This window comes from Pituophis catenifer, unplaced genomic scaffold, assembly GCF_029215685.1.
Source record: "Pituophis catenifer annectens isolate HBS135680 unplaced genomic scaffold, rPitCat1.0.hap2 SCAF_17, whole genome shotgun sequence".
Classification (NCBI taxonomy): Eukaryota; Metazoa; Chordata; class Lepidosauria; order Squamata; family Colubridae; genus Pituophis; species Pituophis catenifer.
The window spans coordinates 2,115,836-2,136,226 of NW_027256897.1; the positions used below are offsets into that span (position 1 = coordinate 2,115,836).

The following is a 20,391-nucleotide window of genomic DNA, read 5'->3' on the forward strand; positions in this document are numbered from 1 at the left end:
GTGCTCCTGGGGCCCGGGGAGGGCAAAATCTTTTTTTTTTCTTGCTTACCTCTTCAAAATCCTGGTGTGTCTTATACACTGGTGCGTCTTATAGTCCGAAAAATACGGTATATACATTGTTATTCTGAACCAACACTGGAGGCATACTCTTGGGTTGCATCAAAAGAGGGATAATTTCAACATCAGGTAACCCACCGGTGAGGCCACACTTGGAATCGTGTGCCTAGTTCCAGTCTCCATGATGCACAAAAGATGCTAGGACCTTAGAAAGTGTGCAGAGAACAGCCACAAAGATAATAAAGGGTCTGGAGCAGTGGTGAGTTTCTACCAGTAGTGGCGGCGGTGGGAGGCTCGGTCCATTCGCCCGGACGTCATGATGGACGTAGAAGTGCCACGCGCAAGCGAAGCAAGCACTCACAGTTCCGAACCAGTAACAAAGGTAAGTGGTCTGGATGCTAAATCATATGATAGTTAAGTAAACTAAGTTTGTCTAACCAAGAGAAGAATTGGGGAAAAATTAAGAAGCAATGGGTGGAAACTAATCAAGGAGAGAAGCAATTTAGGACTAAGGAGAAATTTCTTGACAATGAGAACAAATCATCAGTGGAAGAACTTGCCTCCAGAAGTTGTAAATGCTCCAACACTGGAAGCATTTAAGAAGAGATTGGACAACCATTTGTCTGAAGTGGTGTAGGATTACCTGCCTAAGCAGGGGGTTGGACTAGAAGACCTCCGAGGTCCCTTCCAAACCCTATTATCCTATGATTCTTTCATATAAACTTTGCATTCTAAATCCAGCCGTTGGACAATTATTTCCTTGGTCATTTGGCCTTAATATTGGCTCTTCGGCTTTCCAAGGACTCCATCTTGTGGAGATACCCGATTATCCTACTATTTTTCTTCTGCTGCTTGGAAGCTTTTAAATGAATACGCATATTAATTTAAATAGACGGTGGAAGAATGACGTACACACTCAATATCAGTTATGGATTGTTAAAGCATGTTGTACGTATGTACTCTTTATATATTTAAATTGTATATTGTTAAAGAGTGCATTACAGACTTAACATTTAAACTGTGTATTGTTAAGGTAATGCACACTATTTAAAATATTTTTGAAATTCTGCGATTGTTAAAGTATGTACTATACGTATTTTTTAAATATTATTCAAACTCAATATTGTTAAGATATGTAATATGCACACTATTTAAAGATTGCTCAAATGCCATATCGTTAAAAGTATTTATTTATTATTTATCAAAATTATATAGCTGCCCATCTCGTAAAGATCCTCGCTGGGCAATGTACAAATATTAACAAATATGACCTACACGCACCTACAGCATATAAAAATACACATTTTTTAAAATTGTTTTTCTGGCGCGCATCTCCCCTTGTTCACTCTTCTACCTGTTTGCACAAAATGTTAGGTATTATTTGTTCTCCTGAGTTTGATGGGTTGCCTTGGAGATATATAAATCTCTGGAGAACATGGCATTCATAGTAACGGGCTGGGAGAAGATGCGTAGTATGAACTAATTCCGAGCGTCAAGATGAAGGATCCGGTCCTCTGTTTCCAGGATCCGCTGTTTGCGCAAAGCAAGATTCTTGCATCATGGACGGTGTGTACATGTAGAAAAGAAAATCCAGGCTGGGATTATTAAACCATAGTTTATTGGCTAAACTATGTTTGAATGCAGAAAGCTGGAGTCATTAACCTTCCCCCCCCCTTTTATATCAAGCAATTCTGTAATCAAAAATTCATTTGGCCCATTCTAGTCAGTTCCATTACGGCTAGTCAATTTCAGGAGAGGAATACTCTCCTTCATTCTAAGGATCGGTATCTTCCGTATTTTCCCTCCCTTCTTTTCTTTCTTTTTTTTTTCCTTTCCTTCCTTCTTTCTTTCCTTCCCACTTTTCTATATTTTTTCCTTCATTCTCCCTTCCTTGCCTTCCTTCCTTTCTCATTTTCCTTCCTCTCTAATTCTTGTTCTTCTTTCCTTCCTTCCTTCCTTTTCCCTTCCTCCCTTCTTTCCTTCTCACTATTCTTCCGTCCCTTTTTCATTGTCTTTCTTTCCTTCTTTCTCTCTCTTTCCTTTCTTTCTTTCCCTCCCTTCTAATTTTTCCTTTTCCTTTTTCCTTCCTTTCTCTTCCTCTCCTTCCTCATTTACCTCCCTCCCTCCTTTCCTCTTCCCTCCCTCTTTTCCCTCCTTTCTTTTTCCCTTCCTTTCTCATTTTCATCTTCTTTCCTTATCTTCCTTCCTGACCTTCCTTCCTCCTCCTCTTCTTCTCCTCCCTCCTTTCCTCCGTTCTCTTTTTTCTCTTCTTTTACCCTCCCTTCCTTCTCATTTTCATCTTTTTTCCTTCTTCTTTCCTTTCTCTCTTCCTGACCTTCCTTCCTTCTCTTCTTCTCTTCCCTCCTCCCCTTTCTCTTTTTTTCCCCTTCCTTCTTTCTCATTTTCATATTTTTTCATCTTCTTTCCTTCTCCCTTCCCGACCTTCCTTCCTTCTCTTCTTCTCCTCCCTGCTTTTTCCCTTTTTCCCCTTCCTTTCTTCTCATTTTCAACTTTTTTCCTTATCTTCTTTCCTTCTTCCTTCCTGACCTTCCTTCCTTCCCTCCTTTTTCCCTTCCTTCTTTCTCATTTCCATCTCTTTTTTCCTTATCTTCCTTCCTTCCTTCCTTCCCTCCCCACCTTCTCCCTTGCTCTCCCCGGCGGGCCCTGCAGGCGCCGCTGTCCCCTTCCGCCAGCCCGTCCCCGTCGGGCTGAGCTGCTCACTCCAGCCCGGGGACTGGTAGGCCTTGCTGAGGAGGCGGAGGCGGAGGAGGCGGCGGAGGAGGGAGGCGGCGGCGAGCGGCGAGAGGCGGAGGGCCAGTCGAGGAGACGCCGAAGAGGCAGCAGCAGCAGCAGCAGAAGCCGCGCCGAGCTCCGCTGCCGCCGCGCAATCCGCCGCCATCCGCCGCCCCCAGGCGCCCCGCCCGCCCGACCCCCGGCTCCCCAGGCGCACCGGGCTCCCCACAAGCACCACAGGTGGGCATCGGGGGGCGGCCGCGGCGCTGGGGGGCTCTGCCGGGGGACGGAGGAGAGGCGGCCGGTCGTAAGATGGAGACGCAGCAGGCCCGGCCTGGCTCTCTCTGGCCTCCCTCCCAACCCCAGTGCAAAAGCAAAGCATCCTCGCCTCAGCTTTTGCACCCCCCCCTCCCCATTGCAAAAAAAATCGGGGGTGCCCTGCAAAGGGGAGGGGGGTGCATTTCAGGGGGGGGGGCTTTGCTTTGCTTTTTATTTTTATTTTTTTGCAAGGACGTTGCATGGGAGGGGGCGCTCCCCCTTTCTCACCCCCCCGTTTTCCAACTCTTTATTTTGAGTGCTTATGATGATGATGATGATGATTATTATTATTATTTTGCAACAGACCCTCCCTCTTTAAATCTGGGGAGGGGGAAGCTTTGGAGGTCGTCCTGGGCTGGCAAGGCCTGTCTGAAACCCCCCCACCCCTATTTTTTTTTTTAATATATATTTTTTTCTCTCCTGGCTGCCTCTCCCTCCCATCCACCCCCCCAGACCCCTCCCTCTTATTTATTTATTTTTATGCCTCCCGTCTTGCAAACAACTCTTTGAAAACAACAACAGCGGCATTTTAATCCTGGCTTAATGGCATTTTTTATTTCTCTCTCCCCCTCCTCTTCTTTTTTGGGGGGGGGTTTCTCCCCCTTTTCCTGGATCTGAACCAAACTGGCCTCTTGAGGGTGTCGTCCCCCCAGCTCAAACCCCCCCCCTTGTCTCTGTGTGTGTGGTTGTGTTGCCATTTTGTGCTGCTGTTGCTGCTTTTCTCCAACCAGGGGTTAGCTTTTCCATTGTTTTGGTTGCGGGTGTCGCCTAGCTAACCAGGCCTGGGCGATGCTTGACCCCCTCCCCACAATCATCCATGCCCCCCACCCACCCACCTTTTGGGGTGCTGAAGGGCTACCGAAACTGCCCGCTGGGCATCAAGCAAACACCATTCTTGATTTATTTATTTTTTTCTCCCCCTGGTTGCATTTTGCCCAAAAAAAGCATCCTCAAAATCCGACGGGCATCTCTCCCATTTTTCACTACGACACACCTGGCGTTTCCAAGCAGAGCAATGCAATGGCTTCCGTCTCCTTTTTTTTTTTTTTCCTTTCATGCGCTAGAGGAAAAAAAAATGTTTTGTTTTTTTTAAAAAAGGTGATGCTTATTATTTGGGGCGGGGGGGGCGAAATTTGCATTTCTGTGGGGGGTTTTAGCTTGCAATTTTTGGGGGGCTGGCGTTGATGGAAAAAAAGGGGGCGCCTGGATTGGAGGCAGGGCGATAAACATGAAAGCATGTTTCGATGTGCGCACCTCTCTTTGGGATCCGGTTCGGTGGCTTTGTGTGTTACCTGCTTTAAACACACACCAAAAAAAAATACCTTCTTTTACCTGGATTTTGGATGTTGGGGGTTACCAGGAGATCCACCCTAGCTTGTTTTTTTTTTTTTAATTTAAATTGGGGGTGTCCCAGCAGGAATCCAAAACTGGTGACACAGAGAGTGATGTTTGGGAGGAAGTTGAAATTCAAAAGTTACGTTCAGGATTTCCTGCCTGGAGCAAAACTGCGTGCAAATGTTGTGATAGGGTTTGTGGGATATTTCATTATTAATTTTTGTGGCCTGTAGATTCTGTCTCTCCTCCCCGACCCCCTACAGGTTTTGTGGATCTAGTAGATTAAAAAAACCAAGGCCCAGCTTGGCCCTTGTGTGGGCAAACACAGATCCACATTTATTTTGTTACTTTTTTTCCCCCTTTGTTTATTTGTCATCTCTCCCTGAAAGAAGCAACACAAAACTAAGAATTGTAGCAACATAGATTTATGTTTATATTTGCGAAGTGCGACTCTCCCCGGATTAATCTCCCTATTGCAACATGTTGGATCCTTTATGGTTCCCCAAAGTTTTAAGGGTTTCATATTTGTAGCAAATCTCTTGAGAGGCCGTGTGTGAGTGCATTTTTGCACCGTGTTTTTAAATTGTCTGGCCTTTCTACAAGGCCTGCTGATATTTTTGCAGTTTCTAATTTGTGTTGTCTCCTGATTTTTTGTTTATTTAAAAAAAAAAAAAAAGTTTTACCATGCAGTTTCTTATTTGGGTTGTCTTGGGTTGGATTTTTCATTATTTCCCATTTTGATTTCTCAAACCCTTTGGTTGACTAAGCTAAGTTTGTTTTGGTATCTTGTGGGTTTGTAAAAAATCAGTCTGTCTTTGTTTTCCCAGCCCTTATAACCCCAAATTAAATAAACTACTTTTAAAAATGGGTTTCTGGATGCACGATTTTGACGTGTTGATGAAAAAAAAGCAGCAGATAATTATAATGTTGCTACCTCACACCAAGAGGCTGGAATTTGTCAAGTATTATTTCCCATGTAATGTAGATATATTTCTGGTAGGTTTGGCTGAATATCTATCTTGGTTTTTCTCTCTCTCGTGACAAATATTAGAGATGCTGCAAAAACCAACATCGACACTGATCCGTTTTGTGTGTGTGTGGGAAAGTAAATTAAAATTGTAATTAGTTTCGCCATAAAACCTGCAATCTTTTGGCTTCTGAGGAGGAAGAAGTAGAGGTGCTCATCATTTGTGGCTAGGATGGGACACCACCAGGAGAGTTCAGGTTTAAAGAAATCAAGAACAGTAGTGAAATATTTCCATCAATCCACCCAGAAAAATGGAGTTGGAATCCATTGACTTACGACAAAGGGGAATCCTTGACTTACGACCACAGTTGAGCCCAAAAATTTATGTTGCTAAGCAAGACAGTTGTTAAGTGAGTTTTGCCCCATTTTACGGCCTTTCTTGCCACAGTGGTTAAGTGAACCCCTGCAGTTAGTTGTTAAGCTAGTCACACGGTTGTTAAGTGAATCCGGCTTCCCCCATCGACTTTGCATGTCAGAAGTTCGCAAAAGGGGATCACATGACCCCAGGGACACTGCCACCGTCATAAATGCGAGTCAGTTTCTGAGCGTCTGAAGTTTGATCATGTGGCCACGGGGATGCCACGACGGTCATAAGTGTGAAAAGCGGTCACGAGTCATTTTTTTTCTCTACGCCATTGTAACCAACATTTCATTTGGTTGTTGTAAAATGTTTGCTTTTATCTTTGTAAACAGTCACTAAGCAAATTGTTGTAAGTCAAGGACTACCTTTAAATGTGTTTTCTTTCAATGGAAGTTCGGTCAAAAAGGCATTTTTCCTCTGCTCCATCATTTTTTTTTTTTCTTGTTAATTTTTGGAGGGGGCAAACCTGACTTTCGGCTACTGATTGGAATCCACAGCAGCGCATGGATTCACGCATGACATTTCAATGTACTTTGCGTGTTCTTTGCAAAACTCTTCTGGCTGTTTGCTTTGAATGGGACAGTAAGTGAAGCAGGTGGGGGGGGGTTTAGCTATAGCAATAGCACTTAGACTTATATACCGCTTCATAGTGCTTTTACAGCCCCTCTCTTAAGCGGTTTACAGAGTCAGCCTCTTGCCCCCAACAATCTGGGTCCTCATTTTACCCACCTCGGAAGGATGGAAGGCTGAGTCAACCTTGAGCCTGGTGAGATTTGAACTGCCAAATTGCAGGCAGGCAGCAGAAGTAGCCTGCAGTACTGCACTCTAACCACTGTGCTGCCACGGCGTCTTCCTGTCCCATTTTACGACCTTCCTTGCCTTAGTTGTTCAGTGAATCACTGCAGTACTTACGTTAGTAAGTGAATCAGATGTCCTCTTTGTGTCAGCCCTGAATCTGACCTCCATATCGGAGCTTCTGTGTTGCCATACTGGAGTTTTGGGAAAGAGGGGGGTGGATTAGAGATAGAGGGGTTTGTGTAGCCAAAACAAAGTACTTTCTCTTGAGAACCAAGGACATTCTCACACCTGGACCGAGGAGGGAGCTCACCAGATAACAAGACTGGGTCTTTTTCTTTTTTTTTTGTAAAAAAATTTATTTTTTTTAAAGACAAACAAACATTTAGTACATCATTCATTTCTTCCATGTGACATCTCGGTGTTATCTCCAAAAATTCTTCTTTTTTATTATCTCTTCTATCTTCCTTCTCGCCAAGTCCATTACAAAACTTTTCCACTAATATAACGTTGTAGTTGTAACATTTTTTAATTTGTCTCTATTAAAGGTTATTTATATCTCTTTTCTAACCAATAGTAAAATTGATTCCATATCTTAAAATATTCTGAGTCTTCTCTTTTTTTTTTATCATCATAGTTAATCTGTTCAAGACTGGATCTTGATTGTTTGGGGTTGTGGGAAAACTTTCTCTTTTAACTAGGTGAAAAATGTGGGAACCTTTAGAGTTAGTTAGTTAGTTAGTTACTTACTTACTTACTTACTTACTTACTTACTTTATTGTCATTGCACCTTGTATAATGAAATTAAATGCCATCTTCAGTGTACATCATACATAAGAAAACTATAAAAATAAAACAAAAACGTACATCCTTCACATCCTGCACAATTGAAAATCCCTAATATTGCATTAACGTTGCACTATACAGTAGAATTCAATATAGTTACTGCTCTGGGATAGAAGCTGTTTTTCAGCCTATTTGTCCTTGTTTTTTATTGTCCTGCCAGATGATAATAGTTAAAAGTCCGAAAGGAGAAGGGCGGTATAGAAATTCGAATAAATGAAATTCGAATAAATGAAAAAAAAAAAAAAGGATGCCCAGGATGAGATGGATCTTTAAAAATGTTTTGAACTTTCTTAAGGCAGCGGGAGCTATAAAGCTACAGAGTCGGTTTTCACCAGATATGTGCCAATATGATATTTCCAATAAAGATTCCTTTGCGGAATCTACCTGCCGAATCTCGGAGTTTGGCTTACTATGGATCTCACAGCCTCAGAGAAGAGGCTGTACTTCCTGAGAATGCTCAGGAAGATAAATCTATCTCAGCATCTCCTTCTGTCCTACCATTGAGCACCATTGAGAGTGTCCTGACATATGGCATTCTTGCATGGTATGGGAGCATCTCTGCAGCAGATAAAAAAGCTCTACAGAGAATCATTAAAACTGCCCAGAATATCATAAGACTCCAGCTACCAGCCCTGGACGACATCTTCGAATCTCGCTCTTTGAGAAAGTTGCATAACGTTCTCAGAGACTCTTCCCATCCTGCTTACAATCTTTTTGGTCTGTTGCCTTCTGGCAGAAGATGCAGAACCATTAAAACTCGGACCGCACATTTTCTGAATAGTTTTTATCCCAGAGCTATAATTGCACTCAAATAAAGGGCCACCATCGGTGAGCTGTTGGACAGCATGACTTGGTCTGTTGTGTGGATGTTTAGGTGGTTTAGGGGTGGGGAATTTGTGGTGGGTGGGAGTGTGTTTGGGGATTGTTATGTGTGTTGGACCTGGTCTTTGGGTGTTAAGTGAATTTCGTTGTATGGGTATACTGTGTATACACGTACAATGACAATAAAATTATTATTATTATTATCTAGTACTTGGAATTTTGCTTGTCAGAAGATTGCAAAAGGGACACTGGCAGCCGTCATAAAAATGAGTCGGTTGCCAAGTGCCCAAATTTTGATCACATGCGGATGCTGCAAAGGTCGTAAGTGTGAAAACAGGTTGTAAGTCACTTTTTTCGGTGCTCTAGTAACTTTGAACTGAATGGCTGTAATTCGAGGACTACCTGTATCACACAATGTGCTTTTTACTAGTTGTGTGTTTTCGTACTATAGGCTAAACTTGGTTAAGCTTTTTTTCCCTCCCTGGCTCTTTTAGCAATAGAAATTTTGGGCTCAATTGTGTTTGTAAATCAAGGACTACCTGAATTTAATTTAGTTAGTATTTTAATAAATTTATATGCCACTAATCTCGCAGCCAGTAAGACACCGCCCTGAGTCCACTAGGAGAAGGGAGGGATATAAATTGAATAAATAAATAAATAAATAAACATTAATATTGACATATTGTGTCAAGATAGATCTGTTTGGCTCATGCTTTACCAGAAAAGCTACAAAAAAACTGGAATTACCTGTTAAACTGTAACTCCTGTTCTGCAGATGACACTTTCTGATCCTAATTCGAAGAGTTAAGCCAGCTTTCAACTTGTGTGAATTGAGAAAACCAGGATCCGGGGCCATGCATCCATTTTTCTCTGCACAAAATCTGGAAAAATTTTAACCAGGCTGTAAATTTTGCAAAAAAAAAAAAAAAAAAGGAATTAACACTGCAGATGTTTATCGAATAGAAACAGAGCTGAGCGTGTAAATTGGGCCTTATGTGAGCCCAACGGAATCATTTCAGGAAATGGAATTGATTAGCGAAAAATGCCCACCCTGGAAAAGAGGCTGGACTAGATGCTCTCTAGAGTTCCTTTCAAACCATCTGCTCCATCATTCTCTGAAACTTCAGGCAGGCAAATAGTGCCAGATTAAAATTTGTGCACATTTTCTGAAGTTTCCATTGGCCTAAGAAATGAAAAATGGATTTTGAGGGATGTTTTTCCCCCCTCTTGTCTTTTCTTTTTTACAACCAGGAAAAAGGCAGTTTGAATTATTTGTGATTTTACAGTAGATAAAAAGGATTTTATTATTGTTTTTTTTTTTAAAGCTCCAGCATGTCTGGAAGCAGTATTGCTATTATATATTTTTTTTAGTGGTCCAGTTGGAAGTTTTCCTTAATTATTCTACCGGAGTTTGCTCTTTGAGACATAGCCAATCTTGCAACATTACACAGTGGACTTCATAATCCTTTCTGTATTAGTCTCCTTCCTACAACTCAGGGTTTTTTTGGGGTTCATTTCCTACCGAGCCAGGAAATTTGTTGGTCACAATGGTTTGTATCTTTTGGTGACCAAAGCTACAAAGGGATGCGGTGGCTCAGTGGCTAAGACGCTGAGCATGTCGATCGAAAGGTGGGCAGTTCAGCGGTTCGAATCCCTAGTGCCGCGTAACGGAGCGAGCTCCCGTGACTTGTCCCACCTTCTGCCAACCTAGCAGTTCGAAAGCAGGTAAAAAATGCAAGTAGAAAAAAATAGAGACCACCTTTGGTGGGAAGGGAACAGCGTTCCGTGGGCCTTTGGCGTTGAGTCATGCCGGCCACATGACCACGGGGACGTCTTCGGACAGCGCTGGCTCTTCGGCTTTGAAACGGAGATGAGCACCGCCCCCTAGAGTCGGGAACGACTAGCACATACGTGCGAGGGGAACCTTTAGCTTTAGCTTTTTACCCAGTTACAATCAACTGGGAGGATAAATATGCAAAAGGAAGAAATTCCTCTTCTGCCTGTGGCCATCCTTTCCGTTTTAGGAACTTAAAGAAGCTTGAAAGTTAACCTTAACGTTTGTTTCCCTTAGCCACTCAAGACTGTAAACTGAATCCCAATCGCTCCATTTTCAACAGGGTTTTTCCTTCATACTTGGGCTTCCCCAGCATTCAGAATTTTAGTTCCACCAAACTGGGTTGATTTATTTATTTTTTTTATCGCAAAACAAAACATTTCCGTTTGGGCCTCAAAACATTTCCTGAATCAAATGTGATGATTTTGCACACGGAACGAGAAAGCTGCTTTTGTTGCTGGAAACGAATCGATTTGAAAAAAAATCGTGCACGGCCCTATTGAAAAAGGGATAATTTAAAAAAAATAAAATAAAGTGGTAGTTTTAGGGTTTGTTTTAAACCACCTCGAGTGCACAGAGTATGTATTGGTTGTCTCCAGGTGCTCAGACAGAAGAGCTGCCTGCCTTTATCCAGATGTTATGATGGACTGTTTTGGGGGTAGAAATGCTACCATAGCTGAGATGGTGAAATTCTTTTTATGGAGGCCGTTTGCTGAGATGAAAAATTGGGTTGTTGTAAAATTAGAAAAACCTTTACTTCCTTCTTTCCTTCCTTCCTTCCTTCCTTCCTTCCTTCCTTCCTTCCTTCCTTCCTTCCTCTCTCTCTCACTCCCACTCTCACTCCCTTTCTTCCCTCCCTCTCCTCTGTCCCTCCCTCCCTCTCACTCTCTCCTTCCTTCCTTCCTCCCGCCCTCCCTCCCTTCTCTCCCTCCCCTTCCTTCCTCCCTCTCCTCCCTCCCTCTCCCTCTCTCTCCTCCCTCCCTTTCTTCTCTCCCTCCCCTCCCTCCCTCCCCTTCCTCCCTCCCTCCTCTCCTTCCTTTCTCTCTCCCTCTCCTTCCTTCCTTCCTCCCTCTCCTCCCTTCCACCCTCCCTCCCTCTCCCTCTCCTCCCTCCCTTCCTCCCTCTCCTTCTCTCTCCTTCCTCCCATTCCCTTCCTTCTCTCCCTCCCCTTCCTTCCTCCCTCCCTCCCTCCCTTTCTTCTCTCTCCCCTTTCTTCTTTCCTTCCTCCCTCCCCTCCCTCCCTCTCATTCTGATCTCCTTCCATTCTTTCTCCCTCCCTTCCTTCCTTCCTTCCTTCCTTCCTTCCTTCCTTCCTTCCTTTCCTGCTTGAGCCTCTCCAAGGTCTTCTTTCCAACTCAGTTATCCTGTTAATTGTGGTTAGTTTTAAAGTTGGTCTGCTTTTTTATTTTTTCCTAAGGAATTGTTGTGCCGATAGCTCAAAAAACAACAACAAAAAAAAAAACATTGCACAAACTTAGAAAATGGCTAAATTCAACAAGCAGGTGGAACTTGTTTGGCACCACCGTAAATGGCCAAAGCTAGCCCTTATCTTTTCGTCACCTGCGTCTCCCTGCAGTGGATAGGAGTCTGGCTCCTGGTTTCACAAATATTTTTTTCCCAGGGGCATTTTCAGATCAGACAACATGGGGCAGTCGAGGAATTTCCGTGTGGAATTCACGCTGCTGGCTCATCTTGAATATTTATTTGGTCGTATTCATTTTTTGGCCGCCTTTTTGTCTTCCCTGCAGGCAGATCAGGAGCGGTGCAGAGAAATTTCCTTACTCGATGACATTTCATCGCGATGTCCGATCGTTCGGGGCAAATAACCAAGGGAAAGGATGGGAAAAACAAGTACACGACGCTCAGCCTGTTTGATAAATATAAAGGAAAGTCAGTAGAAACAGTCAGAAGTACAGGTAAGATTGGCAACAAGGTGTGTGTGTGTGTGTGTGTGAGAAGATTTTGCATTTAAAGCAGCCGTCTTTCAATAATATTTGCACCTGCCCATCTGGGTTTGGAAGGGAAGCTGGTTATGAGATGGATGGGGCACCACCAGGTGATTCTGCAGGAGAATTTCCTTTTTTTTTTCTTCTCCCCTGTCCTTTTGGGTGCAACAGATCGGATTGGGTTGTGCTTGGGATGCAACTGAGGTGCGTTTGTGAGGAGGAGGACATATTCCTTCACTTATCTTAACAATTGTGGTAGTCCTCGAAGTATGACCACAATCGATCCCCAGATTTCTATGGCTAAGTGGGACATCTGTTAAGTGAGCTTTGCCCCATTTTACAACCTTTCCTGCCACCGTTGCTAAGTGGATCACCTCGGCTCTTAAATTAGTCACACGGTTGTTAAGCAAATCCGACTTCCCCATTGACTTGGCTTCCCAGAAGGTCGCAAAATGGGATCACGTGACACCCCCCCCCCCCCAGGATGCTGCAGCCGTCATAAAGACGAGTCAGTGGCCAAGCGTCTGAATTTTGATCGCGGGGATGCTGCAACAGTCGTAAGTGTGAAAAACGATCCCAAGTCATTTTTTTTAAAGTCCCGAACGGCCACTAAACAAATGGTCATAAGTTGAGGAGTACCTGCAATTGAAAATGACGTAACTGGGACAGAAGTGTCCCACTTTGATGTCCGTTTATGGCTCTAGATAGCAGTTGCTTGTAGCCATCCATGCCGAGGATAATGGGCCTGGATGGATTATTCTCTCTCGTCTCTCTCTTGCTAGTTATTCCTAGACATGGCTTACAGAGTCTCGGGAAAGTTGCTTCCGCACGGCGTATGCCCCCTCCTGCCAACTTGCCAAGTTTGAAATCGGAGCATAAAGGAAACGACCCCAATATCATCATCGTGCCGAAGGACGGAACAGGATGGGCAAACAAGCAAGACCCTCCAGAGCAAAAGAGGTGAGCCGGCCATTTCCACCTGCCTTCTTTGGAAAGACCAGCCCTTCGAGGCAGGCCAGGATGGATCAGCTCTTCAAGATAGGCCAGGTGTCAAGCCTGGAAGCCATCTTTTGCATTGGGCCTTCAGGCCTGCCACGTTTACTACTGTGGGAAATTGGGAGGAGTTGGGTTTGTATGGAGCCAGGGTGATATATAATCATAATAACATTCCTTTCTCAGAAAGTCAAGGTCATCTTGGCCTGCACCTGGAGGGGTGCGATTGGGAGGCATCTCCAGTTGGGACAGTGCTTTGATTGGACGATGTGATGGATATGTGGGCGCTGGCCAGGGACTTGGACTTTCCTTTGGGTGGGGAAGACCTGGAAGCTTTCAGATTCGGGTTTTCCCCAATGTGCCAATATGACATCTATATATATATAAAAATGGCTCTGTGTGTGTGTGTTATGTGTGTATGTTCCAGCATAACTCTGGAACGCCTCGAGCAATTTCAACCAAACTTGGTACACAGTCACGAGGGAAAAAAAAGAATGCATACTACAAGGAGTGTAGACATGCAAAAAGTATAGAAAAGGAAAAGGAAAAAGAAAAAGAAAAAAAAAGTAACTACCACCTTCATCCCAGCAAGTAAAAATAATCTAAATAATTTATTCATTTTTCTCTACATAGAGGATAGCATAGAGTCCAGAAGCGGTTTCCAAGTGGAAACAAAATTAATTGTATTTCCTTCCTTAATCGAAGCAGTTAATGTATAGCCGTCTCTGCTGACTCTCATCAACTTTTACAGCCATTCCTCTATTGTGGGCATCATCCAACTTTTTTTTGTATGGTATAGTCACTTTCTCCTTTTGTGTCAGTTCCAGTTGCACAGCCGCACAGCCGCGGGAGTCGCTGCCGCAGCAGGATTTACAGAAATCTGTCTCCAATTTACAGAAACGGAACCCGTCAACCAGCCAGGAGGTGAGTAGGACGAGTGAGTTGGGCGTTCAAACTCAAAAGACGGGTTTGCTCTCACGCGCGGCTTTCACGCACGCGCACGGCTTGGAAACATGGCTAAATAGGACGGCATAGCGCCGAGCCGGGCTGTAGGTCGCTACTACCAGTTCGCGTGAACCGATCCGAACCGGCTGAATCCCAGCTCTAGAACCGTGTGACTCACTGAACAATGGTAGCGATTCACTGAGCAATTTGCGGCAAGAAAAGGTCGTAAAATGGGACAAAAGCGTAAAGCGAGCCAACCGCTTAGCGACGGAAAGTCGAGGACCGCCTGTAAACGTTCCCGTTTTTCTTATTCCTTCTGCAGAATACAAATTCAGCACTCGGTGGTGTAAAATCATGGGCGCAGCTGAATGGAAAGCCAGCCAGATTAGAAGGTGGTGAGTATCCTCCCCGTCTGCGGGCGGTTTGTGCTTAGGCAGGCCCGTCTTTCCCGTCACGAGCTGGAAGGATATGAGCCTTGTGGATGGCGCCCTCCTGATCCCTCGGCCTCTCTTTCTCTCCCCTCCCCAGGTTCAAGGGTCTCAAACCGACTGTTATCCTTCTCTCCCGAGGATTTTCCAACGTTGAAAGCAGCTGGAGAGCAGGACAAGTCTGGCAAAGAAAAGGGCACCTTAGATCCGTCGTATGGGCCCGGACCAAGCCTCCGCCCCCAGAGTACGTACCTGGGATGTCTCCTCACGTCCTTGCCCAGGGAGAACACCTTTCACTCCCTGGAAAATGAGATTTGTGTGGACGGGTGGGTGGGAAGGAAGAAGGTGGCACTTTAGCAGTCTTCCAGTACTTGAGGGGCTGTCACAGAGACAAGGAAAGAATGTAGGACAAGAAGCAACGGATGGAAACTAATCAAGGAGAGAAGCAACCTTGGAACTAAGGAGGAATTTCCTAACAGTGAGAACAATTAACCAGTGGAACTCCTTGCCTCCAGAAGTTGTGGGTGCTCCATCACGGGAGGTTTTTTTAAAAAGAGACTGGGCAGGCATTTGTCTGGAATGGTATAGGAACCTATGGCACACATGCCGGAAGTGGCACACAGAGCCATTTTTCTGGGCAGGCGAGCTGGTCTCCCAACTTGCCTGCCGCTTCGCATGCGTGCATGCCCCAGCTGGTGTTCGGGCCTCTGGTGCGCATGCACACAATTCAGGGGACCCCAGCTGGTCTTTGGCGCTCTCCTGCGCAGGCGTGCGTGTGTTTGCGCACGTGTGCAGGAGTACTGGTGGCACAGAAGGCATTCACACGCGTACACATACACAGATTGTGCGATTGTGCACAGCGCACAGTGGGCATTAGCGCGGATGGCACGCATGCCCGCGAAGTGCGTACCTGTTCGGCACTCGGTGAGTAAAAGGTTCGCCACCACTGCTATAGGGGTCTCCTGCCTAAGCAGGGGGTTGGACTAGAAGACCTCCAAGGACCCTTCCAACACTATTGTGGGTCTTGGTTTCCATACCAGCAAGTCTCCCCAAAGCTTTGAACGATTTGGGGTCCCAAACGGCCTCTCTCAAGTCTACGGTAACAGTTTCGGCTTTTCCCAAGGCGATTCCTTTTTCCAGAACTCAATCCAAAGTCCCTTTTCAGCATTCCACTCGTTTTTTTCTCGGTCCGTCAAACATTTCTTTCTGGGACCAAAGGAAAAAAAAAGCGAATATTTCATTTTTAGCCTGCTGCTCCTTTTTTGTGTCTTCGGATGTCGTCGTCTTAATCCTCTTTCCAGGCTGGTGAAAAGGAGAGGAAAAAAAAAACACTCATAGAAATCCTTTAAACAGAAGCTGATCCAAACCGAAATTCTTTTCTATGTCTAAACAAACCCCATGTTTGCAGTATGCCAGAGTTTTCAATGTTAGGTCTTTTTTTTTTTTTTTTACTGTTTGCCTTTGCCCTTCCTTCCTTCCTTCCTTCCTTCCTTCCTTCCTTCCTTCCTTCCTTCCCTCCCTCCCTCCCTCCCAATTCTTCCTTCATTCAATTCCTTCCTTAATTCCTCCCTCCCTCCTTTCTTCCTTCCTTCCTTCCTTTCTTTCTTTTTCCTTCCTTCCTCTCTTTCCTCCTTCCCCTTTTTTCTCCTCCTTTATCTCCTCCTCCTTATATATCTTCTCCTTCCTCCTTCTCGTCATCCTAATTTATCTTCTCCTTCCCCTTCCCTCTCTTATAAAAACCTGAAGCAGGAGATGAAGAGCAAGTAAGTAGATAGAAATATTCAGAATTTGGAGAAGCCAACAGCCCTTAAATTTTGAAAGATCCTTGAAAATCATAAAAAAAAAAAAATCACACGCACATCAATAATGTTGCTGATTGTTTTCTCTCTTTTTTTCCTTTTCTTTCTTTCCTTCTCTTTCTTTCCTTCTTTCTTTCTCTTTCTCTTTCTTTTTCTTTCTGTCTCTTTCTTTCTCTCTTTTTCTTTCCTTTTTCTTTTTTCTTCCTTTCTTTTTCTTTCTTTTTCTCTTTTTCTTTTTCTTTCTTTCTCTTTCTCTTTCTTTTTCTTTCACTTTCACTTTCACTTTCTGTTTCTCTTTCTTTTTCTCTCTCTTTCTCCCTCTCTCTCTCTCTCTCTCTCTCTCAGATGTCACAAGTTGGAGGGAAGGTGGTGGTAGAAACAGCACCTCGGCCACCTCTTTGTCCCCCTTCCCAACCGAGCTGGGTACCAAGAGCTCTAGCGCAGGCGAGGACGTTCCGACCTCAGCCAACGGGGCCGATCCCAAGGAGCTTTCTCTCCGCCCTTCTCTGCCTCCTCGCAAAGGAGCATCGCAGTTTATGGCAAACACGTACCAGCCTCCCACATACCACGACATGCTTCCCGCCTTCGTAAGTCCTTGAACGCCTTCCCAATTTTACCTACTGCATTACAAGAGACGGGGAGCCCCCTGCGGGCTTCCTAAATAAAGATTAGCCCACCACTTACAACAGGATGCTGCAACCGTCATAAGTATGAAAAACGGCCATAAGTCTCAGTGCCATTGCAACTTCACTAAACAAACTCTTGTAAGTTGTGAGTACTGTATTTTTAGGACTATAAGACATACTTTTTTGTCTCCCAAAAGGGGGTGAAAATGTCTGTCTGTCTTATAGACTGAATATTGCCAAAGCCCTGTACACGCAATGGCTGTTTTTTTGACCTCAGTACACCCCGTTTTCAGGCCATTTTCAAGGCTTTTTTTGGCCTGTTCCCCCCCTCCAAAAAAAACAGGCCAAAAAACGGGCTGAAAAAAGCCAAGAAAATGGGCTGAGAAAAGCCCCCAAAAAAGCCGAAAAAAGCCGAAAAATGGCCTAGAAAACGGGCTGAAAAAAGCATCCAAAACAGGCCAAAAAAAGCCTTGAAAATGGGCCCAAAAAAGGGAGACCAAAACCTTTTTTGTCGTCGTTTTCCTCTTCTAAATTCAGGTGCTTCTTATAGTCCGAAAAATACATTACTTCTACATCAAAAAATCCAATGTATTTTCTTCCCCTTACACAACAGGTTCCCAAATCGTTTCTTTCCCATCTTTATTTAACAAAAATACTATATATATTTTTTAAAAAGTCCAAAAGAATGTTGTCTGTAAGATTTAACACATTGTATGTCCTCTTCCCAGAGAAGAAAGAAAGATGGAGGGCTTAACCATTTTCTAACACTTGTTCTTATATCTGCTATCCCATCTCAGATGTGTTCAAATCCGCCAGCCGAGACCCCAAGTTTGCCTGAACGGGGATGCTTCCCTCTCCCCTCCTTCTGTCTGGAGCCCCGTGTCCCCTTCAGAAAACATCAGCCCAGCGACCAAGATGGGTAAGTCGATAGCGTTATGCGAGATGGTTGTCAATCCGGCTGCACTGATTGTTTTCGTGTCTGTTTGCAAGCACTGTTCCTAACAACTTTTTGCAACAACTCTTTAGAGCAGTGAATGCGAACCTTTTCGGCACTAGGTGCCGAAAAGGGAGCATATCCGCATTCGCGCGCTTCACGCACTCGTCTGGGCCGCAGCCCGGAAGAGAAGCTGCCAATGGTGCATGCACGTGCCTGAAAATGAACTTCTAGTTTCCAGTGTGCGTATGCGTGCCATCCAGCTGGTTGGCTAGTCTTCTGGGTTTCTGGTGCGCATGTGCTTGCAACAATCAGCTGGCTCATGCATGGAAAACGGAAGACCAGCTCTTCCAGTTTCCAGCACTGCCACACACAGCTGATTGTCGTGCGCACATGGGCGCCTGAAACCCGGAAGAAGAACGGTCGACGCTGTGCATGCCAGGCAACATGGCTCCACATGCCACAGACCCAGTACCATAGTCCGTAGGTTGCTAAATCCAGTATTTCTCAACTTTCAAGACTTCAGTTCCCAGAATTCCCCAGTCAGCTTGCTGATTGGAGGTTGAAATCCATGCATTTTAAAGCAACCGCCCGGGGCCAGTCTGCCCTCCCTCTTCTATCATCCCATAACTTGCTAATCTTCCCGTTGAGATGAGTTTGCAATCTTGTGAATTCCCAGGTAGAGATCTAACTCATCCGGCCCTCTCTTGGGCCTTGATCTCCAAAGATCTCAAGATCTTTGTTAAAGATACGCTGAATAACAAGCAGCCCGGTCTTATCTCGGCCTCTGCTGCTTGTGGTCCCAACCTACCCTGTTTCCCCGAAAATAAGACTGGGTCTTATATTAATTTTTGCTCCAAAAGACACATTGGGACTTATTTTCTGGTTATTTGGGGAGAAATACGATACTAAATGCACCCATCTGGCTGAGAATCTTAACTGGGGCTTATTTGTGGGGGTAGGGCTTATATTACGAGCATCTTGAAAAATCATGCTAGGGCTTATTTTCGGGTTGGGTCTTATTTTCGGGGAAACAGGGTAGTTGGGTTTTACACTCCTTTCTCCACCAAAACGTTTTCCCAAACTCTGTTGCAGAAAAGACAAGCGACTTGGGGCCCCACGCCCAGTTCGTCCAGTCCGACCGCCGGGAGACCGAGTCCCCAGACCGACCATCATCAACGCAGAGAACCTGAAAGGTCTGGATGAGCTGGACAATGATACGGAGGACGGCTGGGCAGGTAAGCCCCTCCATTCCCGCACTTGGGTCTTGTCCTACAGTCTCTATATTCTTTCTTGCACACTTTGGTTTGGATTTCCTGGTTTAAGGAAACTCTCTTTTTTTAGGCTGTGTAACAAATTGTGGTTTGCAGCTGGATTCAGGATTCCGGAAGTGAACTCAAAGATTCCTTTAATTAGGAGTGCTGGCAACCCAGGCAAAAAGTTTCTCTCTCAACGCAGGCTAAAAAATCCATCTGTCCGGAAGATGAATAGTTCTCTGACACTTCTATTCATCTCTGTCCCCTGCCTTTTATCCCCAGAGCTAGGGTGGGATTTCGCTGGCAGCAGTGGCTCTTTTGTCCCAAGGACCGGCCCATAGATTTCCACTGCTCTCCTCTCCTCTCTGCCTTCTGCACATCTGCGTGTCAGGCACTGGACCCAGCTGTTCCTCCTCTTCCTAGACTAGACTTAGAAACGAATAGCTTTTGCTTTTAGTTTTCTGCAAAAGACCCCAACAAACAGATTCCTTGTTTGGTGGGTAGGTTCACACCGAAATAGCAGTGGCCGTTGGCTTTGTTTTCCTCGTTCACTTCCTTGCTTTCTCTAGGAATTCACGACGAAGTGGACTATTCCGAAAAACTGAAGTTCAGTGAGGATGAGGAGGAGGAAGACACCTCCAAAGACGGGAGACAGAAATGGTAAATGGAAAGAGATGCACATGTAGTGGGTTGCTATGTCTCATGTAAAAAAAAAGTCTGGGTGAGTTTGCCCCAATCACCAGGAGACTGTGAGTTCTAGTCCCAGCCTTAGTTGTGAAAGCCAGTTGGGTGGCTTTGGGCCAATCACCAGGAGACCGTGAGTTCTAGTCCCACCTTAAGGCACCGTAGCTGGGTGACTTTGGACCGGTCCCTCCCTCTCAGCCCACCCCACCTTACCTCACAGGGTTGTTGTTGTTGGAGGAGGAAAAGAGGAGGAGGAGGAGGAAGCCGCCTTGAGTTATTTATAAAAACAATATAAAGGCAGGATATTAATACACGAATAAAAAGGGCTCCATGCCTCCGTTGGCAGGAACAGCTGGGATCCCCGAAGGCCGCCTTCCCTGAGCTCGGCCGAAAACACCGACGCCAGGTACCCCACAGAGGACCCCAAGACTTGGAACGACTCGGCCAGCCTCTCTCGCTCCATCCGCAAAGTGTCGGAAAGTCTGCCAGGCTCGAGAAAGCTGAACGGCTGGACCCCTCTGCCAGAATATCAGGTATTTCGAACTGACGCCCCAAAACTGCAGAATTCACAGCTTGTGAATGGATGCCCCTTTCTCTGCTTTGGCGGGTTCATTTGAAGAAGGAAAAAAGTCTAAAATTTGGATTTCCCCTT

The 20,391-nt window shown here is 45.0% G+C and overlaps 1 protein-coding gene across 1 annotated transcript in view; it reads left to right on the plus strand.

The window, feature by feature from the left end:
- Window positions 1–2,982: 2,982 nt before the first annotated feature.
- Window positions 2,983–20,391, plus strand: part of PRRC2B (proline rich coiled-coil 2B) — a 68,847-nt gene continuing 51,438 nt past the window's right edge. Inside the window, 11 exon segments of the mRNA XM_070955686.1 lie at window positions 2,983–3,030; window positions 11,877–12,044; window positions 12,857–13,034; window positions 13,889–13,991; window positions 14,335–14,407; window positions 14,541–14,684; window positions 16,585–16,826; window positions 17,663–17,784; window positions 18,895–19,037; window positions 19,625–19,715; window positions 20,086–20,272. Coding sequence (XP_070811787.1) covers window positions 11,930–12,044; window positions 12,857–13,034; window positions 13,889–13,991; window positions 14,335–14,407; window positions 14,541–14,684; window positions 16,585–16,826; window positions 17,663–17,784; window positions 18,895–19,037; window positions 19,625–19,715; window positions 20,086–20,272 — 1,398 coding nt within the window. The 5' untranslated portion in view covers window positions 2,983–3,030; window positions 11,877–11,929.